At 39.7% G+C, this 19246-nt stretch overlaps 1 protein-coding gene across 1 annotated transcript in view; it reads left to right on the top strand.

Moving 5' to 3' along the window:
- The window catches only part of LOC124605774 (grpE protein homolog, mitochondrial), a 42034-nt gene that overhangs the window by 14426 nt on the left and 8362 nt on the right, over positions 1-19246 (top strand). The window contains exons 3-5 of the mRNA XM_047137659.1: positions 10391-10504; positions 14366-14485; positions 18323-18406. Of these exons, the coding sequence (XP_046993615.1) occupies positions 10391-10504; positions 14366-14485; positions 18323-18406 (318 nt within the window). The remainder of the gene's footprint in view (positions 1-10390; positions 10505-14365; positions 14486-18322; positions 18407-19246) is intronic.

Genomic DNA, 19246 nt, shown 5'->3' with positions numbered 1-19246 from the left:
TGGAGATTTTAGTGTCCCCCGAGGACCTGGATCTCACCGATGCCTCATCTGCAATGGCAGTGGATACAAATACTCGACTGGTGGCAGCAGGTGATGCTGACGCATAACTTGCTTCTTTGGTCACTACATGCCTTCCCCGATTCTGGAAGGTGTCATCATCCAGTGGAACTGTGGCAGTTTTTTTCTCCCACCTAGCTAAGTTACATCAACTTTTAAGCATTACACGTTTTTTGCATTGTCCTTTAGGAAACCTGGTTTGCTGCAGTGTAGGCCCCTGCCATCTGTAGCTTACTAAAAAAACTGTCGTGCCTGTGACACTCTGTCAGGTGGAGTTTGCATCTTTGTCCTTACCACTGTCTGTAGACACTCTGTCAGGTGGAGTTTGCATCTTTGTCCTTACCACTGTCTGTAGTGAACCTGTGCCCATTCAAACACCTTTAGAAGCTGTGGCTGTCAGTGTGAGGACAACACAGGAAATTACCATCTGTAACATCTACCTCCCTCCAGATGGTGATGCATCGCCTCATGTATTGGCTGCACTCATTTTGCAACTCCCCCCCGCACCTTTCCTCCTTTTGGGTGATTTTAAAGCCCATAGTCCTTACGTGGGGTGGCACCAAGGTTACTGGTGATGGCAAAGATGTTCAGGACCCACTAACTCAACTTGACCTTTGCTTCCTAAATACAGGTGTCCCCGCACATTTCAGTGTGGCACATGGCACCTATTCAGCCATTGATCTCTGTTTGCAATCCTGGTCTTCTCCCATCTGTCCACTGGGGAGAGCACATGATGACCTGTGTGTTAGTGACCGCTTTCCACTCTTCCTGTCCCTGCCCCAGCATCCCCCATCTTGATGCATGCCCAGGTGGGCTCTTCCCAAAGCTGACTGGAACACTTTCACAACTACTACCAAGGTTGAGTAACCGTTGCAGGCCACCATCAATGAAGTGATCCATGCAATCACTAATACCACTGTTGCCATGGCTGAATCGGCAATCCCTTGTTCCTCTAGTTGCCTCCAACGGAAGTCGGTGCTGTGGTTGTCGCCAGAATTGCTGCGACCATCAGAGTCTATAGGCGGATCCTCCAATTTCATAAGCACCACCCCTCCCTGGAGAACCTTATTGCCTTCAAATGGCTCTGTGCCCATGTTCGTCTCATCAAACGAAGGAAAAAGGAGTGTTGGGAATGCTATGTCTACACCACTGGAATGCGAACCATCTCCTCCCAGGTTTGGACCAAGCTCCGCCTACTTTACGGCTATCAAACACCTACAGGTATATCTGAAATTTCCACAAATGGATCTGTATCTGCCGATCCAGATGTAATTGCAGAGTGTCTAGCTGAGCATTATGCTTGCATCTCTGCATGTGGGAATTACCACTCAACCTTTCGTCTCCTCAAACAGAGGGTGGAAGATAACACCTTTCGTTTGCTCCGTGCCATCCTGAGCCTTGTAATGCTCCCTTCAGTGAGTGGGAATTTGTCAGTGCCCTTGCTGACTGTCCTGATACATCCTCTGTCCCAGACTGCCTCCATTCTCAAATGCTGAAACATCCGTCAGCGTGTTCCCAATGCTAACTCCTTGCCAGCTTCAACCGCATCTGGAGCAGTGGCTAGTTGCCGTCACAATGGCAGGAAAGTATCATCATTCCAGTGCTAAAGTCCGGGAAGAACCACTAGATGTCAATTGCTATCGTCCTATCAGCCTTACCAGTGTTCTGTGCAAGCTGCTAGAACGTATTGGTGAGCCAACGGTTGTGTTTGCTCCTTGAGTCTCGGGGACCTCTGGCTCCATCCCAGGGTGGTTTTCGCCAAGGACGCTCCGCCATTGACAACTTGGTGCACCTGGAGTCAGCTATTCGATCAACCTTTTCCCAGTGACTACACCTTATTGTTGCCTTTTTTTGACCTGATGAAGGCCTATGATACCACTTGGCGACACCACATCCTTGCTACTCTGCATGAGTAGCTTCTGATTTTTATACAGAACTTGTTGTTGCTCCGCACTTTAAGAATTCTCATCAGTGCTTTCCACAGTGCAGTCTGTATATGAGACAATGGGGTCCTGCAGGGCTCTGTCCTGAATGTCCCACTCTTTTTAATTGCCGTCAATGGTCTCGCAATAGTGGTAGGATCATCAGTGTCTCTCCTCCTACATGCTGACGGTTTTTGTATTTCCTTCTGCTCCTCTTCCATTATTGTGGCTTAATGGTGGCTGCAGGGAGCTATACGGAAGGCACAGTCACGGGCTCTCACTCACGGCTTTCAGTTTTTGGCTGCCAAAACTTGTCATCCACTTCTGTCGTTGTTGTACCATCCATCCCCATCCAGAATTTTATATTGATGACCAACTGTTAGATGTAGTGGAGAGTTACCACTTTTTGGGACTGGTATTTGACACCCACTTAACTTGGCTTCCCCATCTATATCAGCTTAAGGGCAAGTGCTGGCGGCACCTTAATCTTATTCGATGCCTGAGCCACACCGACTGGGGTGCTGATTGTCCTACACTGCTGCAGATGTACAAAGTCATTGTACAGTCCCTTATTGATTATGGGAGGGTGGTATGGTTCAGCATTGCCCTCTGCACTGTGTCTGTTGGACCCTATCCACCACTGTCGAGTTCGCCCCGTGACGGGATCCTTCAGAATGAGCCCAGTGAACAGCTTCCTTGTGGAAGCTGGAGTTCCTCCATTGCGACTCTGGTGGCAACAGTTGCTTGCAAATTATCTCTCCCACATTCATGTTTGCCTCGCCATCCAAATTACCATCTCCTTTTCCCTAACACAATGATCCCTCTTCTGCAACGGCGGCCCCGAGCTAGGAATCCCTTCTTCGTCCATGTCAGGTCGCTTCTTAATGAACTTGACGCTTTCCCGTTACCACCTTTATTGCGGGTCCACTTCCGTACACCTCCATGATCCATACCTCGCCCACGGCATCAGTTGGACCTATTGCAAGGCCTCAAATGCTCAGTTCTGCCTGAGACCCTCCGCCACCAATTTCTCTCTCTTCTCGGCAAGTTTGAAGGCTCAGAAATAATCTACACAGACAGATCAATTGTCGACATCTTGTCGGCTTCGCTTGCACTCACTTTGGCCATACTGAACAGTGCTCCTTGCCAGATGGCTGCAGCATTTTCATTGCAGAGTTGGTTGCCATCTATCGCGCTCTTCAGCATATCCTCTCCTGTGCCATTGAGTCCTTCATCGTCTGTAGTGATTCCTTAAGCATTCCACAAGCTTTCGACCAGTGCTTCCTGTGACATCCTTTGATAATGATAATCCAGGAGTCTCTTTATGCCCTCTGCAACAGTGACTTTCAGTGACCTTCATTAGTACCCCAGGACACGTCGGTATATCGAGCAATGAACCCGCTGACCGCCTGGCCAAAAAGGCGACCGGTAAACCATCTCTGGAGATTGGACTGCCGGAGACTGATTTGTAATTGGTCTTGTGCCGAAATGTAGGGCAGTTATCCATGCGAGACACTTGAAGGGAATCTGCTGTCCTTTGCCAGCTCCACATTGGCGAGGACCCACATCAGTGTCGCTGTGGCTCACCTGCGACTGTCGTCCATATCTTGTTGGATTGCCCAATTTTAGCCACTCTGCGGCAGACTTTTAACCTTCCCAGCACCCTACCTAGGTGTTGGGGTGACAGTGCCTCAACAGCAGATTTAGTTTTACATTTTATTTGTGAGGGGGATTTTTATTGTACCATCTAAGGATGGGCATCTTGCGTTCTCTAAGGCGTCCACTTTCTTTCCATTTTAACTATCTGTCACCCTTTCTTTGCATTTGTTTGTCTTCGTGCGTGTTTTGTCTTTTCCCTACGTGTGTTCATCTCGCCTAGTCCTTTTGGGATGGACATTTTAGTGTGTTGCAAAGTGGCTGGCTCATCCTCTTTTATTCTTGTGATCAGCCAGCCCAGACCATCTGCTCTATAGTTTTAATACCTTCCTGTACCTTCCCTTGTAGTTTACATTTTCCCCGTTTTTTGTTCATTTCTCTTGTTTTCTCTTTCGGTTTTGTTTACCCCCTTTTACTTCCCCAAACTTAATTTGGGTGTTGTCTTACCTTGAGCCTTCTTTGTGTCAGGAAAAAGGGCTAATGACCCTGTAGTTTGGTTCCTTTATACCCCAAACCAACCAACCAACCAACCAACCAACACTGGAGAGAAACTGACCGTTCAGAGGAAATAAATATTTCTTCAACAGTGATGATAAAAAATGTTTTGGCTGTATTTTCAGTAACGTCTTAAATAATGCTGTATGTAAAATAAGTTTTAGTAATGTAAATGTTTTAGGTGTAACAGGGACCTCTCATAGAGAAACAAGCTTTGAGTCATCAACAGGCACTCTGTGTGTGTGTGTGTGTGTGTGTGTGTGTGTGTGTGTGTGTGTGTGTGTGTGTGTGTGTGAGGGGGGGTTCGATGAAAATTGGTGGGGAGCGAGGTGTGTGTGCAATTTAGAAGAAAATGGTGGAATGAGAGGTTTTGTTGAACCTAGGCGCAAATGGGCCAGCAGTTTATTAAGTACTAGCTGACCTGCGACTGCAAATGGGCTTTGGGCACATTGTAATCCATTGATTTTTGTTTTGTTTTGTGTGTAGTTTAATATGGTAAGCTCAGAATGTAAGAATACCAGGTAGTGCAGATTTAATGATTCTCTCTCTCTCTCTCTCTCTCTCTCTCTCTCTCTCTCTCTCTCTCTCTCTATATTGGACATATACACTAACACAAGGAAAATTGGCACCGAAAATATGTGAATAACCACTTAAAATGGACAAACCTGTACCTAAATCAATACAAAATAGAACTGGGAAAATAGGAACCTAACAGTTTATTAGGTGCTCCTAATAATATAATAACACTAAGCCTATTCTGAATTGATTTTAGTCATCTGTTATAATTAGTTATTAGACATTTTACCAAATCTTTCAGTAAGGACTTATCTTCGCCACATGATGTTATGAAGTAGAACTTGATTGTTGCAGTGTTGCTTACAAAATAATCCTCAAAAAGTACGTCTGGAATCACAATGTCTGATACAAAGTTTTTCTTTAACTTGCAAGTTTAAGAGCTAACACGCATGTGCCAATTTTGTATTGTATTAAAAAAAATTACTTACAGTGTTTAACAAAAAGGAAGGAAACCACGGATTCATATAGATATAGCAATGGCCGTAACGATTGTTTCATTGTAATTTTCACTTTTTAAGAAGCAAAAAGTGGGTGGTTCAGTGCACAGTTTCCTCATTGTGTGATATGTTGACCTGTATCTACAACCAAGACAAGCAGCTGGTGAGAGCTGTTGTGGAAATAAACTCAATTTATGTGCATTCTTAAATTTTTTATTTTCATGATTGTTTATCGCTGTTGACCATGCGTTAGTAAAAGTTCACAATGATTCTGAGTGAAGTTTGGCTGACCAGGTAGGTAGTAATAACTTTTCATGCACCATTATGGTCATGCAAAGTTAGGCATATGGTTTAATAAATTCTGTCTAATGACAAATAAAATGGGTTCAAGCTACTAAACTGTACAAACATAATTTTAAAAATTACCCACCTCAATCTTCTTTTTTCTTGCAACGACGACCCCCACTAACTGCTCCATGCCAAGTAAACGCTGTCTGTTTTTCCACTGCTGTTACGGCAAGACCCCTGAGCTGCTCATTGCTTATTGAAGATCTCTGGTTATTTTAATGGCCTTTGACTTGGAAAAGCTATGTACTGCAGATGCTACAGACACTGACATGCATAAAAGTATTCTTAACACAGTGGTTACATTTGGGAAAATATCTTAAGTTCTTCTCAAAGAGGTACTGAAATACTTCTGAACATGTTGGCAGTTTGTGGGGGTATAGGGAACAACAGTTCAAATTCATGTATGAAAGAGAGAACATTGAGACCGTGAATTTATGTCTCCTGACTGCATTTTAGTCTCTCAGAGCACTTGCAAGATTTCTGTATCCTCTGTTGTGATCGTATTTTTTTTGGTGCTAACTTCTTAATGCCACAAATAATACTGTACACTGAACATGTCACTGTAGCTAGTGAGTTGCTGAAACCTTTCCTTGCAATACATAATAGTGGTGTCAGCCATAACCTAGAGTAGTACACTTAAGTGGTTTTCTTCCCCAGGAGTGGGTTGTCCCTTACTTTTGTAACAAAACTGTCTTTTTAGCAGTGGCAGATCTGGATTCTGTTATTTCGGCAACATTTCCTAAAGTTGCAAGCAGTTCCTCTGCTCCTTACGTTGCTGTTTCAAAATTATTGGCTCTGTGACACAAGCCTTTTCACAACTATTAGCTCCATATTCTTCAGTGACACTAAGTGTTGATTTTATTAAGTTTACTGTAGCAGTAATAGCACACCCTTTTGCTGAACTGCTTTATTGACTGTTGACATGGCAAGTGACACACTGCCATACCACAGCTCACAAAGAAAACTTAAATTTTGTGATTTCTTTAAAGAGACTAGATAAAAAGATTTTTCAATGCAACTGGTTTGGGAAATGCATCTACTGCTATTAAAACCTTAGTCAATTGCTCTTGTGACCTAAATCAATTGTACAGCCCAATATTATTGAATAATATTTATTTTTGAGTAATTCTTTGTTATATAATCTTACCAGAAATGGTGGTATTGATAACATTTGAGTAACCAATCCTCCAGGTTTAATCACATGAGTAGTATGATCATTTAATTTGCGATCAAACATGGCCATTACTTCTATGTGCCCTAAAAAGAGTCCATTACTTGGTTTTCCCAACATGTCATGGTCACCTCTTAATGGGAGATATTTGGCAAAGAAACATACTGTAGAAAATAATCTTAACAAACCTGATCTCCACCTCTTTTCTTACTGATCAGTTTGGTCTCAAGTTGCCTGATCCATTAGTTTTGAGTTTTTAATTCTCTTTGAACACTCTTTCCATTTGCACATCTCAGTAATATGGTTGTGGGGCAGTTTGTTGTTAGAGAGCTAGCACTCAAATTGAACAACTTGCAACAGAAGCAATAAACCGTATCTTTAGTTCTAGAATATACTTGCCACATTCGCTTAACATTTTTGTCATTTGAGAGATGATAGAAGCAATGGAAAAAGCAAAACAATTCTTGTCATGCTATCCACAGGAAATTTTACATTTCTTTTAAGTAGTGTCTTGTGGATCTTCTTTAATTGTTCTTACCCTAAAATTATCTTCTATATCTTGCCAGGTTCCCAGATCGTTAAGATTGACGACTTGAAGGCCGTTACCTTCCTTAGATGAATTTCTTTCCTCTTGGTGATTTTAACTTGCTCTGGTTTCTTCTGCAGCGACCCTATCACAAGCTGTTTCTGCTAGTGGAACAGTTTCATCAGCCACTAGTTCTTGCTTGCACGAAACCTATTATTATTCAGCATTATCAACTGATGAAGATTTAGTAACACTACATTCTTTCACATCACACTGTACACTCGCAGAAACATTGTCGGTTCAGTTAAAAAACAGCTTTAATGAACCTTTTTGCCACAATTGCTCTTTTAGGATGTTACAGCTACCTTTTCGTTTTTGGCACCTGACAAGTAATTGCGATACATTCTGCACTCTTGCATAAAACAAATGACAGGCTCCAATAGCAACACATGTAGACCCACAGACTATGTTTGTACGTCATGTGTTACTCAAAATGCACCCGGCCCGTGGTTTAGCATTGGAAATTCAAAACCACGTGCCAGTCATGAAGGTTTAGAGCTGTCGCCATGGCTATGTGTCTGTCTGCCTACACGTTACACTTTGTCTAGCATTGTAGACAAAAATGTGTTCTGCACCAGTTAGCCACATCAGACATTTCTGATATTTCTACACAATCCAAAGGCAGACTGGGAGGGAAATAGGAATCTGTATTGTCATTCACCTGGAGAACAACTGCTGCGATGGTCGTCTAAGCTGTCTGTTTTAATGAGAAGTAGAATCAACAATGGAGTTACACTTGACAGGGGAACTGGTGCGAATGCAGCCTATTAACATTAGAAATCTCATTCCTTTTAGCAAAAAATGAAAGTATTCATCAAGTAGTACAAATTTTGATAAGCATCATGGCAGCTTCCCCCCCCCTCCTCCTCCCCTCCCCTCAATTTTGCAGCCCTCCATGATTGCAGTTCCTGTGGTAGCCTTAAACTGGGTGTATTTGTTAAACATATTTGTACTCCAGTTTTAGAAAGGATCACTCTGAAAGCTAGCAGGTGTTATTTCCTCTTTGTGTGTGCCTGTCAATAACTCAATGCGTCTGCTTTTTGGTGATTAGTCTCCTTTACTACAAAAGTATTCACACTCAACCTGAACTTTCCTACTATGAATGTCAAAAATGAATTTACAAAATCTTTTTGCACTCATTTCGTCAAAAAGTAAACATGATTATAAAATTTGCTTTTAGCTTCTGGAGCAAAAGGATACTCTTGTCGATACCGCAATATAAAAAGGACTAAAAAACATACAGGTGTTGGGTGGTTCCCTCAAAAATATCTACAATTTGACACCCAAAACGTTTACGTCAGATTTGCAAGTGGATATATTTTGATAGAGGAGGACAGACAGAGGCTATTGTACAAAAAGCACAAGAAGCCAGCGTGGCTGTCATTTTACAAAATCTTGGTTGAAACTGCCTATAATATTATGACTTGTAGCTGTTAAAAGATGGGCAGTCCATGTCACATAGTGAATTTTCTGCCATTTTTAAAGACATACAGTTGTCACCAGACACATTTAAAAATCTAATCAATAATATAATCTTGTTCATTATGAAAAGTTGAAGTATACAATAGCAGTCATTTATAAGTTATGGTAACTTTCCATAGAAGTTATCCAAAGTGGGCATTTCAGCATGCCTGTAGGTGGTCCGAACTTGGGACCCCTATCTATGAGATGCTGTAGAAATGAAACCAAAGCAGATATCAAGCTAAAATGTTGTACATATCCATTCAAGGCAATGTGGAGCTTTCATTTCATTGGATTTGGAAATGATCGAATGTGGCCCCTGTTCCACTTGACATGGACCGAGCGAGGTGGTCCAGCAGTTAGCACACTGGACTCTCATTTGGGAGGATGTTGGTTCAATCTCATGTCCGGCCATCCTGATTTAGGTTTTCCATGATTTCCCTAAATCGCTCCAGGCAAATGCTGGGTTGGTTCCTTTGAAAGGGCATGGCTGACTTCCTTCCCCAATCCGATGACCTCGTTGTTTGGTCTCTTCTCCCAAACAACTCAACCCCAACCCCCAACTTGACATGGAATGATCCTTCTCTAATTTTCTCTCTAACTGTTCATCATGGTTTTCTCCATCTGCTCTTGAAAGCATTTGAGCATTTGCTTCATTATTTGTGTGGCATTCAGTGGTGTATCCCCCAAAATGAAATTTTATTCCCTGTCTGAATGATGGGTGCTGCTTGTGTCTGCAAGCTAATCTCCACTTGCATTTTCAGTGGTTGCTTTGCCATCTTCATCTTCATTTCAGTGGCTGCCTCAGCAACTTCTTCAACAAATACACTATGTCTATGCAATGAAATCTATTTCTCCCATTCTGAAAGCTTCTCTACTCTTACTTCACACGCTGTTCTTAATGAAATCACATGCCCAAACAAATAACAACCCTCCTTAAGGCACTCATATATAATCATTATGAAAAGAAAGGAAATCAACACACAAATATATATACAAAGATATCAATGCAAGAATACATGTTGAAAATTATTGCTAATAGTCCCTGGAAAAAATTTTGAAATTTAGTTTCACGGGGCTTTCTGTAATGCAATTTGTAACATCAAACAATAAATTAATTAAAACAGTCTTCAGTACCCAGAGATTTATGTTCAAAGGTAAGAGACAGTTGTGTTGTATGTTATCCGGGGACCTAGGAATGACAGAGAGGCTCTGTCCCCGCTGTAGCCACAATAGTCCACAACACCACGACGACTACTGCAGTCCACTTCACCCCTCTGCCGCCCCACACCGAACCCAGGGTTATTGTGCGGCTCAGCCCCTGTTGCCTACTTGAGCTTTCATGCATCTTTCAGCTTTACAGAGTGATTGTATTATGTCACCTGTCTACCTGGTATAAGGATGGAAAGGATAGTAGGACTGCTAAATAAGGACTTTCATGAATCACATTTTTGATAGCTTCGCATGTCTCTTAATAAAACCTATGTCCATTACTTCTATCATCATGTGATTTAGACCAAAAAGTAATTTCTGGTCTTTTTGTGTGCTATCTGAAAGATACTTGATCACTTTGCTATAGTAACCTTAACAAAGCAGATGTAGAATAGTTAAAAGTGTGTGTGCATGTGGGTGTCAGCATGCATTTTTTTAATACCCTTGTTTTAACTTCCTCTTTCTATAGGATAAATACAAACGTGCACTTGCTGATGGAGAGAATCTCAGGAGAAGAATGATGAAGCAGATAGAAGATGCGAAATTGTTTGGCATCCAGAGCTTCTGTAAAGACTTACTTGAGGTATGTGTAGAGTGTTTGTGTTTCAAAATGCTGTTCAGTGCCTTGTAGCTTTTTGATCTGCAGCTTCAGTAATGACAAATAATGTGTGGGATGCTGTTGCTTGCATATTTTGTGAAGTTGTAGGTAAAACAGATTTATGGAAAGGATAGTTCGCTATGCACAGCTGTCAGTTGGGCCACAGTGGCCGGAGATGGGGTGTGTGTGTGTGTGTGTGTGTGTGTGTGTGTGTGTGTGTGTGTGTGTATTTCTGAAGAAGGGCTTTTAGTCAAAAGCTTAGATGTTTAGCAGTCTTTTCATTATGCCTGTGTGTGACTCAACATCTCCTCTATGTGGTGAGTAGCAGTCTATCCTTTTCATAATACTGCTGTTATTCCATCCAGGACTTTCCATTGTTTCGATACTCACAGGTGGAGATAAGTAATGAAAACAACTTGTTATGATTTCAGAATAGGCTCAATTAACTGTTTGTGTAGTATCTGGCAAACAAACCTGACATAATTAAGTTGGCTGACACAATGACTTACATGTAATGGTAATTAGATAGATGAATACTAATATGTGATGTCCCTGGTAAAAGTTAAGAGTGAATACTTGCTGTTCGGTGTTTCGTGAAGCAGTGTTGATAGCACACATTGAGAGGTATGGTGCGTATCCACAAGGTATGTCCACAGCTGGTTTTAAATTACCAGTAAGACAATAGAAGTTATCTGATATCGTACTTACCGATGAATTGCTACTATGGTATCTTGTCTCATGATATGCATTGTATTTTTTTTTTTTTTTTTAATGGCAGTAAGCAGCTTGATTTTTGTTGTCCAAGTTAAGAGTTTAACTTACCAAATCAAATCATGCACCACTGTAGTTGCAAAATTAAAAATTAGTTGCTGTTCATGTGATTGACACATTCTACTTCCATTCACTAGTATTCTGATTGACTAATTCCTTCATGTGTCGTTCTTATGGGTGCTTAGGATATGCTACTATCAATTAGAACTGCAAAGCACTGAAGGTATAGCCAAAAATAAGGTGAATTTTTTACACATTTGAAAGATTATGAGATGATGTAGTAAATTAAAAATCTGAATGAAAGTAAAGTAGTGTTGTGTATTTAAAACCAGTATTTGGTGAAGCTGCCAGAAGCCTTAATAATAGTTAATAGCAGCCTCTTGACACTGCAGTTTTGGGTTGCTTACCTCAGTCTAAAGTTTGGTAATATTAACTACTGGATGACCCATGAGTGAGGTGCTGACTGTCAAAGTTGGGCAACATTTCAGGCTAATGAAATAGGAAAGGAACTATTGCTACTTGTCTAACTTAAAAAATATTTCAAAAAAGTCTGGACAACACTTGACAGAGTTTTGTTCTGTTGCACTGCAGCTTCAGTAGTGTACTGAACAAAGTGTACCACATTTATTTGTAAATCTTTGGTGATGGAGAGTTCTTGTTGAGAGTACCCATGGTCAGAAACACGCAAGGATATCTATAGCATTCTGTCTAATCATAGTGGGCTTCAATTTGGTATGGTGCTGTATATGGTACTGTAAAAGTGACTCACATATGTGTGACAGTTCTGAATTGTTTGAGCACTGATTTTATTTAGTAATGTAGTCTGTATGTTCGTACACTGATGGTGATGGAAAGATGATCCAGTCTGCCATTAATATCTTACTAGACATGAGGGAATATCAATTTGGATTCTGGGGAAATAACCCAGCAACTTCCTTAGAAGATAGACTAAGTAAAGACAAATCTATGTTTATAGCATTCATAAATTTAGAAAAGTCTTTTGATGATGATGATGACTGAAATACTCTCTGAAATTGTGAAGTTAGCTGGGATAACATATTCAGAGTGGAAGGCTATGTGCAACTTCTACAGAAATTAGATTGCAGTTATGAGTTGAAGTACATTAAAGGAAAGCAGTAGTTAAGGAGTAGTGAGAGGGGGCTGTAGCCTGTCTGCACATTGAGCAACCAGTATAGGACATTGAGCTAGCAGTAAAGGAAACGGAGAAATTTCAAAAGGGAATTAAAGTTCACGTAGAAAAAATAAACCTTTGGGGTTTCAATGATGATGTAACTCTGTCAGATGGCAAAGGACTTGAAAGATCTGTTGAACAGAACACCACCCTCTTGGAAAGAGGGTTGTACGATCAACAAAAGTGAGACAAGGGTAATGGAATATAACTGAATTAAATCAAGTGAAGTTGAGGGAATTAGATTAGTAAATGACACGCTAAAAGTAGTAACACGTTAAAAGTAGTAGAGGAGATTGTTATTTGCAAGGAGATGTGTTCTTTCGGTGGCAGTTAAAGTAACAATGGCTGAAGTCGACAAGATATAAATTGCAGACAAGCAATAGCAAAACACATATTTCTGGAAAAAAGAAATTTGTTAACATTGAATGTAAATTAAAATGTTAGAAATTCTTCTTGAAGGTATTTGTCTGGAGTGTACCCTTGTACAAAAGTGAAAAAGTGGATGATAAACAGATCAGTCAAGAAGAGAATTGAAGCTTTTGAAACTTCTGCTTAGGGTACAACTCATTTGAAGCAAAGGTTACATTCTGTAATTCAAATTATGAACATTTTTATTGACTTGTGAAGTTGATAACATTTGTGTTGTTTCTTTTCGGTGTAAAATTTCATTAACAGTACTATAGATACCTTAAATCACTGTGACTCAGTACGTGGTCAACTGTTTAATTATAGTTTGTGATAAATGGCTCAACTTCAAATATGACACCCTGCAGATTTTCATTTTTATTGAGTACACTATTAAGTATTACTTTTTTCATAAAATGTTTATGTATACTCTTTCCAATATCGACAGTTTCTACAGCCCTTGTAACAATATGAAAATGAACCGTAAAGCATTAAGTAGACAAAGGAAAAGGACTTGCATGAATCAGAAATAAAGTACCATACATATGATCTTAGCTGGGAGACACACATGCAGAAGTATACCTGTGTTTCTCAATCTCGAGGGATCCATTGTCTCCCGGGAAAATATGCTGTATCTGCACAACATTACAAAATCTCTCCTAGCTGTTATTCCATCATAAAGGTATTAAAGAGGTCTTGTTCTTATGATTTGGTAAATTAATATAAATTCTGTGCGTAGATACCATTCGTGCCGTCAGTTGACCTAATGAAAAGAAGTTGTGTACAGGCTAGTGCGTACTTTGTATGTGTGGTGTTTATATTGTTTATGAATCATATTTTTTGAGAAGGAGATTGGCACCAGTCCAGCATTTGCCGAAACGGATTTGGAAAATCACTTAAAAATAAATCTCAAGCTGCCTGATGTACTTGACAAACAGTTGTTAATCTGCCATGTGAATTTGATCCTGAGCTGGTCTGCCTCCCTGTCGTGCATGCTGCGTGTGTAGCTGTACTAGCAGATCTCCTGAAAACTATATTGTCAAAATACTTATGCATTTGAGTCATTGTTCTTTGTGGCCGTAAATATATTGCGTATAGACACAAGTGCTCATACTAAAAATAATTCGCTGGTATGAGAACGTGCTGCATTTGCTTTTTATGTTTCAAATACACCAGGTCTATTTCACATAAAGCGTTTGTGCTTTGTTAGTAATGACCTTTGCCCATGAGATTGTTTGCTTCCTGACATTATAAGGTTTACTCGTTCTGTTGAAGTTAAGTCATTATGTATTTCTCAGATATCTTTTCCGTCTTGCTCATGGGACGATGATATGTGTAGAGACTGTGTTTGAAGTTTTGACCATGAAAGCATCGATTTTGACCAGTGATAATTGTTGGATGAATTTGTTGGATTAAACAACTATAAATGGAAATTGTGTATGAAATTTCTCATGTATGAGCATTTTTAATTCTTGCAGGTTGCTGATGTGTTGGGGAAGGCAACAGAAAGTGTACCAAAGGAAGAAATTAAAGACACAAATCCTCATCTGAAAAGTTTATACGAAGGTCTTAAAATGACAGAAGTTCAGTTACACAAGGTGTGTGTATATATGTAACTTTCTACATAGTTGCAGAGCAGTTTTTCTACCTGGGATTCTTTGTGCTTGGAAAAACTGGTAGAGAGGAAAAATGACTTTTTAATTGATTCAACTATATGGAAATTAACAGTGCAATACAGCAAACTGAGTTTTATAGTTGAAAAAATTAGAATTCCTTGGGAGACCAGTTGAGTGCGAGGGGAACGGGGAAGGAAATGACTGGGGTAGTGGTACAGGGTACCCTCTGCCATGCACCATATGATAGCTTGCACAGTGTGAATGTAGATGTACAAATGTTGGAAGTCAAGGAATGATGAAATGGAATATCAGTGACACGTTAAAGTGATGGTAGCTTAATAAATTATTGAACAGTAGCACCAAAAACAAGAAACTGAAAAATGAATTTGTTCTTTGCTGTCATTTTGCTGCAACTATGTTATGTACTTTTTTCAAAATGAAAGCAGCCATCAGCTACACAAATGTAATATTTTATTGCACTTAACTGGCTTTGACAGATTAATGTATTGTATTCAGAAGTTCAGTACTGGCTTATAATATGGATAAGCAGAGGTCAATTGTCTGATAGTCATTTGAAGTCTACTTATCCATGCTATAAGCCAGTATTGAGCTTCTGAAGATGACAGTTTAATCTGTTGAAACCAGTTAAATACAATAAAATGTTCCAACTGTGCAGGTATTGTCTGACTTTATTTTGGAAAAAAAAAACTAGAAAATGTGATCCATGAACTGGATACCTAAAGAGGCAAAGAGAAGAAAAAATATACACAGTATAACCCCAATTTTATTTTTGCAGTGTTTACATTTCTCCCGTTTTTTAACAACACTTTTTAATTGGTTAGTTGCTTCAAATTCTCTTTGTTCAGAATGATAAAATCCACCCACTTTTAGGTTATCATGATTGTAAATTTCTCACAGTTTACAATTAATGAAACAATGTTAAGGGGAGGAGAGAAAAAAGTGTAATTGAGATATAACAATATTAAGGCATTGACTTTCCAGTGGGGTTTGCAAATGTTATGCAGCAAAATTAATTGTGATCTGGACTCTCTGACATCGAAATGGTAGAAGTTGTTTCAAAAATTGGAAGTATTCGCACTGCAAATGCTTTGTCTCCCTACATGAGCCATTTAACAAAACTGTATGTAGCTTAGTGATTGTGTTATCAAATGAAGTGAAGTGTCAGTTTGGGCTAAAGCTCAGTATTACTCTGAAATGAGGGAAAGTTGGCAACAATAAACAAAAGCTATGGCAGTGCCTCTTCTGGATGATATACAGACTACCTCCAAAACTCTTGCAAAAAATAAATACATGGGAATTGTTGGAATATTATTTCAGGTGGGGGACGGGAGAAGTTGACCTTCATTTTTTGATTTGCAGAGAGATATTATGACATGGTGTATGGCATATGGTGTGTGTTTCTGTTTTTAAATTGTAACTATTTCTAGAATGATGGTTAGGTAGGGACCTCAGAGCAGAGCCTAAATAAATTTTGATACAGTCATAACTGTTGCACACATTCGGCGCTTTTTTTAGAAATACCTCTTAATTTCTGAGGTCTTACGATGGAACCTGACAGCCCAATTAAATTTTCACTGTACATTCCACATGAAATTAACTCCTACAGATTTACATGTGTAATACCATTGTGTATCTACATATGTATGTACAGTCAATGTTTTGATAACATTACTGGAACATATTCCTGCCATTGGGTCTGCTATGTTATGTAATCAGTTAACATCACCACTTGCCAATTGCTGTTCTGTATTTCACATCTTTTTCTTAAAAACTTTCTTAGTGTATGATATAGTAAGTGCACCCAGGTCTCACATTTCTTTCAGCCTTCTGCTCATTTTTTTATATAGTCATCAACACTTTCAAATGTTTTTACGGCGTAGAAAGCCGTATGGGAAAAAATAGACAGAAATTATTGAAAAAACTGTAATTCTATATTAGTCCCCTGAAAAGAATATAAAAGGTCTTGCACTGTAGCAGAAAAGAGGTAGGTGGTTATTTGAAGTAGAATTTTAAGCATTATGTTGAAGTTAGGTGGCTGTTAGAAATGACCACCATTTTGCAGAGAAAGTTCTTGTTTGATAAATCGGAGTGCACTATTACCAGGCGGAAGAATCCATATTACTTACACTATCTGATAAAAAATACCTGGCCACCTATTAATGGACAGTAATATGAGGTGTGTTCACCCTTTGCGTTTGTAGCGACTTGAACTCTATTTGAGGTGCTTTCAATGGGATGTCTGAATGTCTATGAAGGAATGGCAGCCTAGCATTCCTCAAGAACCAGCTGTAGAAGGTAGTGATGTGAGACGCTGGGGTTTGTAGTGAAGTCGAGATTCTAACTCATCCCAAAGGTGTTCCATCAGGTTTGAGTCAGGACTGGGCAGGCCAGTCCATTTAAAGAACATTATTGCCCATGAACCATTGTCCCACAAATGCTGCATTATGTCAGGGTGGATAATTGTGCTAATACAATTCATCATCATCTCCGATCTGGTCCTCTGCTATATGCAGTACACAGTTCTATAAAATGTGTTCGTATCCTTTGGCATTTAACGTTTTCTTAGCATAGCAAGGGAATCACATCGAGATGACAAACATCCTTATACAGTAATGTCACCACCTGTTTCCTTCACTGTTGGCACTACACATTACAGCAGGTAACATTCAACAGGTGTTTGCCAAACCCAAACACTTCTATCAGGTCGCCACAGGGTGTAGGATGATTCGTCATTCCAAATCACTCATTTCCTGTCATTCACCACATTGAGCTTTGATTAGCATGGCTACAAAAATGTGTGGCTTATGAGGAGCTAATCGACCATTGTTTTCCATTCATTTTAACTCCTTGTGCACATTTCCTATGCCAGCTGGACTGGTGGTAGCACTTAGGAACTTGTGAGTCATCATCCTGATTTCATGAGATTTTTTACAACCACCCTCTGGAGTACTTGACAGTCCCCTTTCCCAGTATATGAAATCCGCTGGGTCTCGGTTTAGCTGTGGTTATTACTTTGCATTTCTTCTTCACACACATCACCACCAGTCAATTTTGGTACCTTCAGAAGGTTTGAAATGCTTATGATGGATTTATCAGGTGACATTCAATGACTAGTTCATATTCGCAATCACTTAGTTCTGACTGACCCTTTCTACTGTTCCTGCTTCTTTGCTGACAACCAATCCTCTCCGCCTTCGCCTTCATATTGTGGCAGGCCTGCCTTTTATGACATCTGGTGGTCAGTTCTGTCTTGCATAGGGATGGGTTGGATACTTTTGGTTAGATAGTGTACGTGGTAAAACAAATACTATGATCTCTCTTGCAGAACACGATACCCTATTGCAAAATAATGGCAGATACATAGGGTGCCAGCCACATGACTGTTGCAGTTGGGCCTGTGCTCTGAGTGCTTCCAAAGATCCAGAAATTTGCTTCTATCTAGTTCCTCACCAACTCTGTTACCTTTATACTTGGTTCTGCCACACCTGATGGGCTTTGCTATTTCTGCTTGTGTTAAATTTCATTTCTATTCAATTTAGTCATTTCTCTAGTACCTGGCTCAAGTGTGGGCTCTACGATTCTTCCTAAAAAAAAAACCAACCAACATGTTCATTGATACCTCTCTCTATTCCAAATGAATTAATCTCATTTTACGAAAGCTAATAACATTGTTGCTTTTCTGCATATAACTGTGAATCTGAGATACTACCTCTTAACTATAGATTTCTTTTTTATCTTTATTTGGTTTCAATTCTGTTGTGGCATGTTATTTGCATTATAAATCTTTCATAATTCTAGGTTTTTAAGAGACATGGTCTGGAACCAATAAATCCACTAAATGAGAAATTTGATCCAAATCTGCATGAAGCCTTGTTTGAACAGGTAAGTGTTGCACTTACTCATCTGTGTTAGTATGATGTAATGGTTTGTGTCAGTTCTGTTATACTGCTTTAATTCTTAAGGGCAAAAGGAAAAACTGACAATAAGGGGGAAAAGGCTATTGATGCTTTGGCTCTACCAGTCAAGGATCTGGGAACAGCCTGAATCCAACTGTACCAACCGCTGGAATGTCTTAAAAGTGGAAAGTGTAACATTTTTCAATATGAAAATTGGGTTATATGGTCTCAAAAGCTTGTTTTTGGCAAAATAGGATTAATAATGCGAACATTGGACTTACGGTAGAGTAATATCACTAACAGAGTACTTTTTTCAGTGAGACTTCAATGTGTTGTACAGCAAAGAAATACAATAGAAGTGCTGTCATAAATGATAAAATTTGATTGTAGGAGTGCAGAATTGTACTATGGTTAAAGCTATAGAAGTGCTGTGATCAGAGAGTTCTAAAGTATGCATAATGTGCAATAAGTGAGGAGTGGGTGGTACATACCAAAAATATGTGCAGCTGACTGGTAAACACAGTGATTTGTGCTGCCAGACCTCCACAGCAATAAGCTTCGACATATGGAGGTCACTCAGAACCTAGGCAGTATGAAGAAAAAGGCAGCCAAAGGTAATGGAAAAATATCAGGACATATTACATACTCCTGATGTACTGATGCTGGAACAGTGACCAATAGACTACTGAAAAATTGTCTGTAGTCACAATTTATTTATGTTCACTACAGAGTAGCAATTTTGATATACAGTACCATCTTCAGGGCCATCCCCTTTACACAGTCATCACTCATGCATCCCAAATAGATGTGTAGGTATTTGACACAA

Source organism: Schistocerca americana, chromosome 3 (assembly GCF_021461395.2).
Source record: "Schistocerca americana isolate TAMUIC-IGC-003095 chromosome 3, iqSchAmer2.1, whole genome shotgun sequence".
Taxonomy (NCBI): domain Eukaryota; kingdom Metazoa; phylum Arthropoda; class Insecta; order Orthoptera; family Acrididae; genus Schistocerca; species Schistocerca americana.
This window is presented reverse-complemented; position numbering and strand designations above follow the sequence as displayed.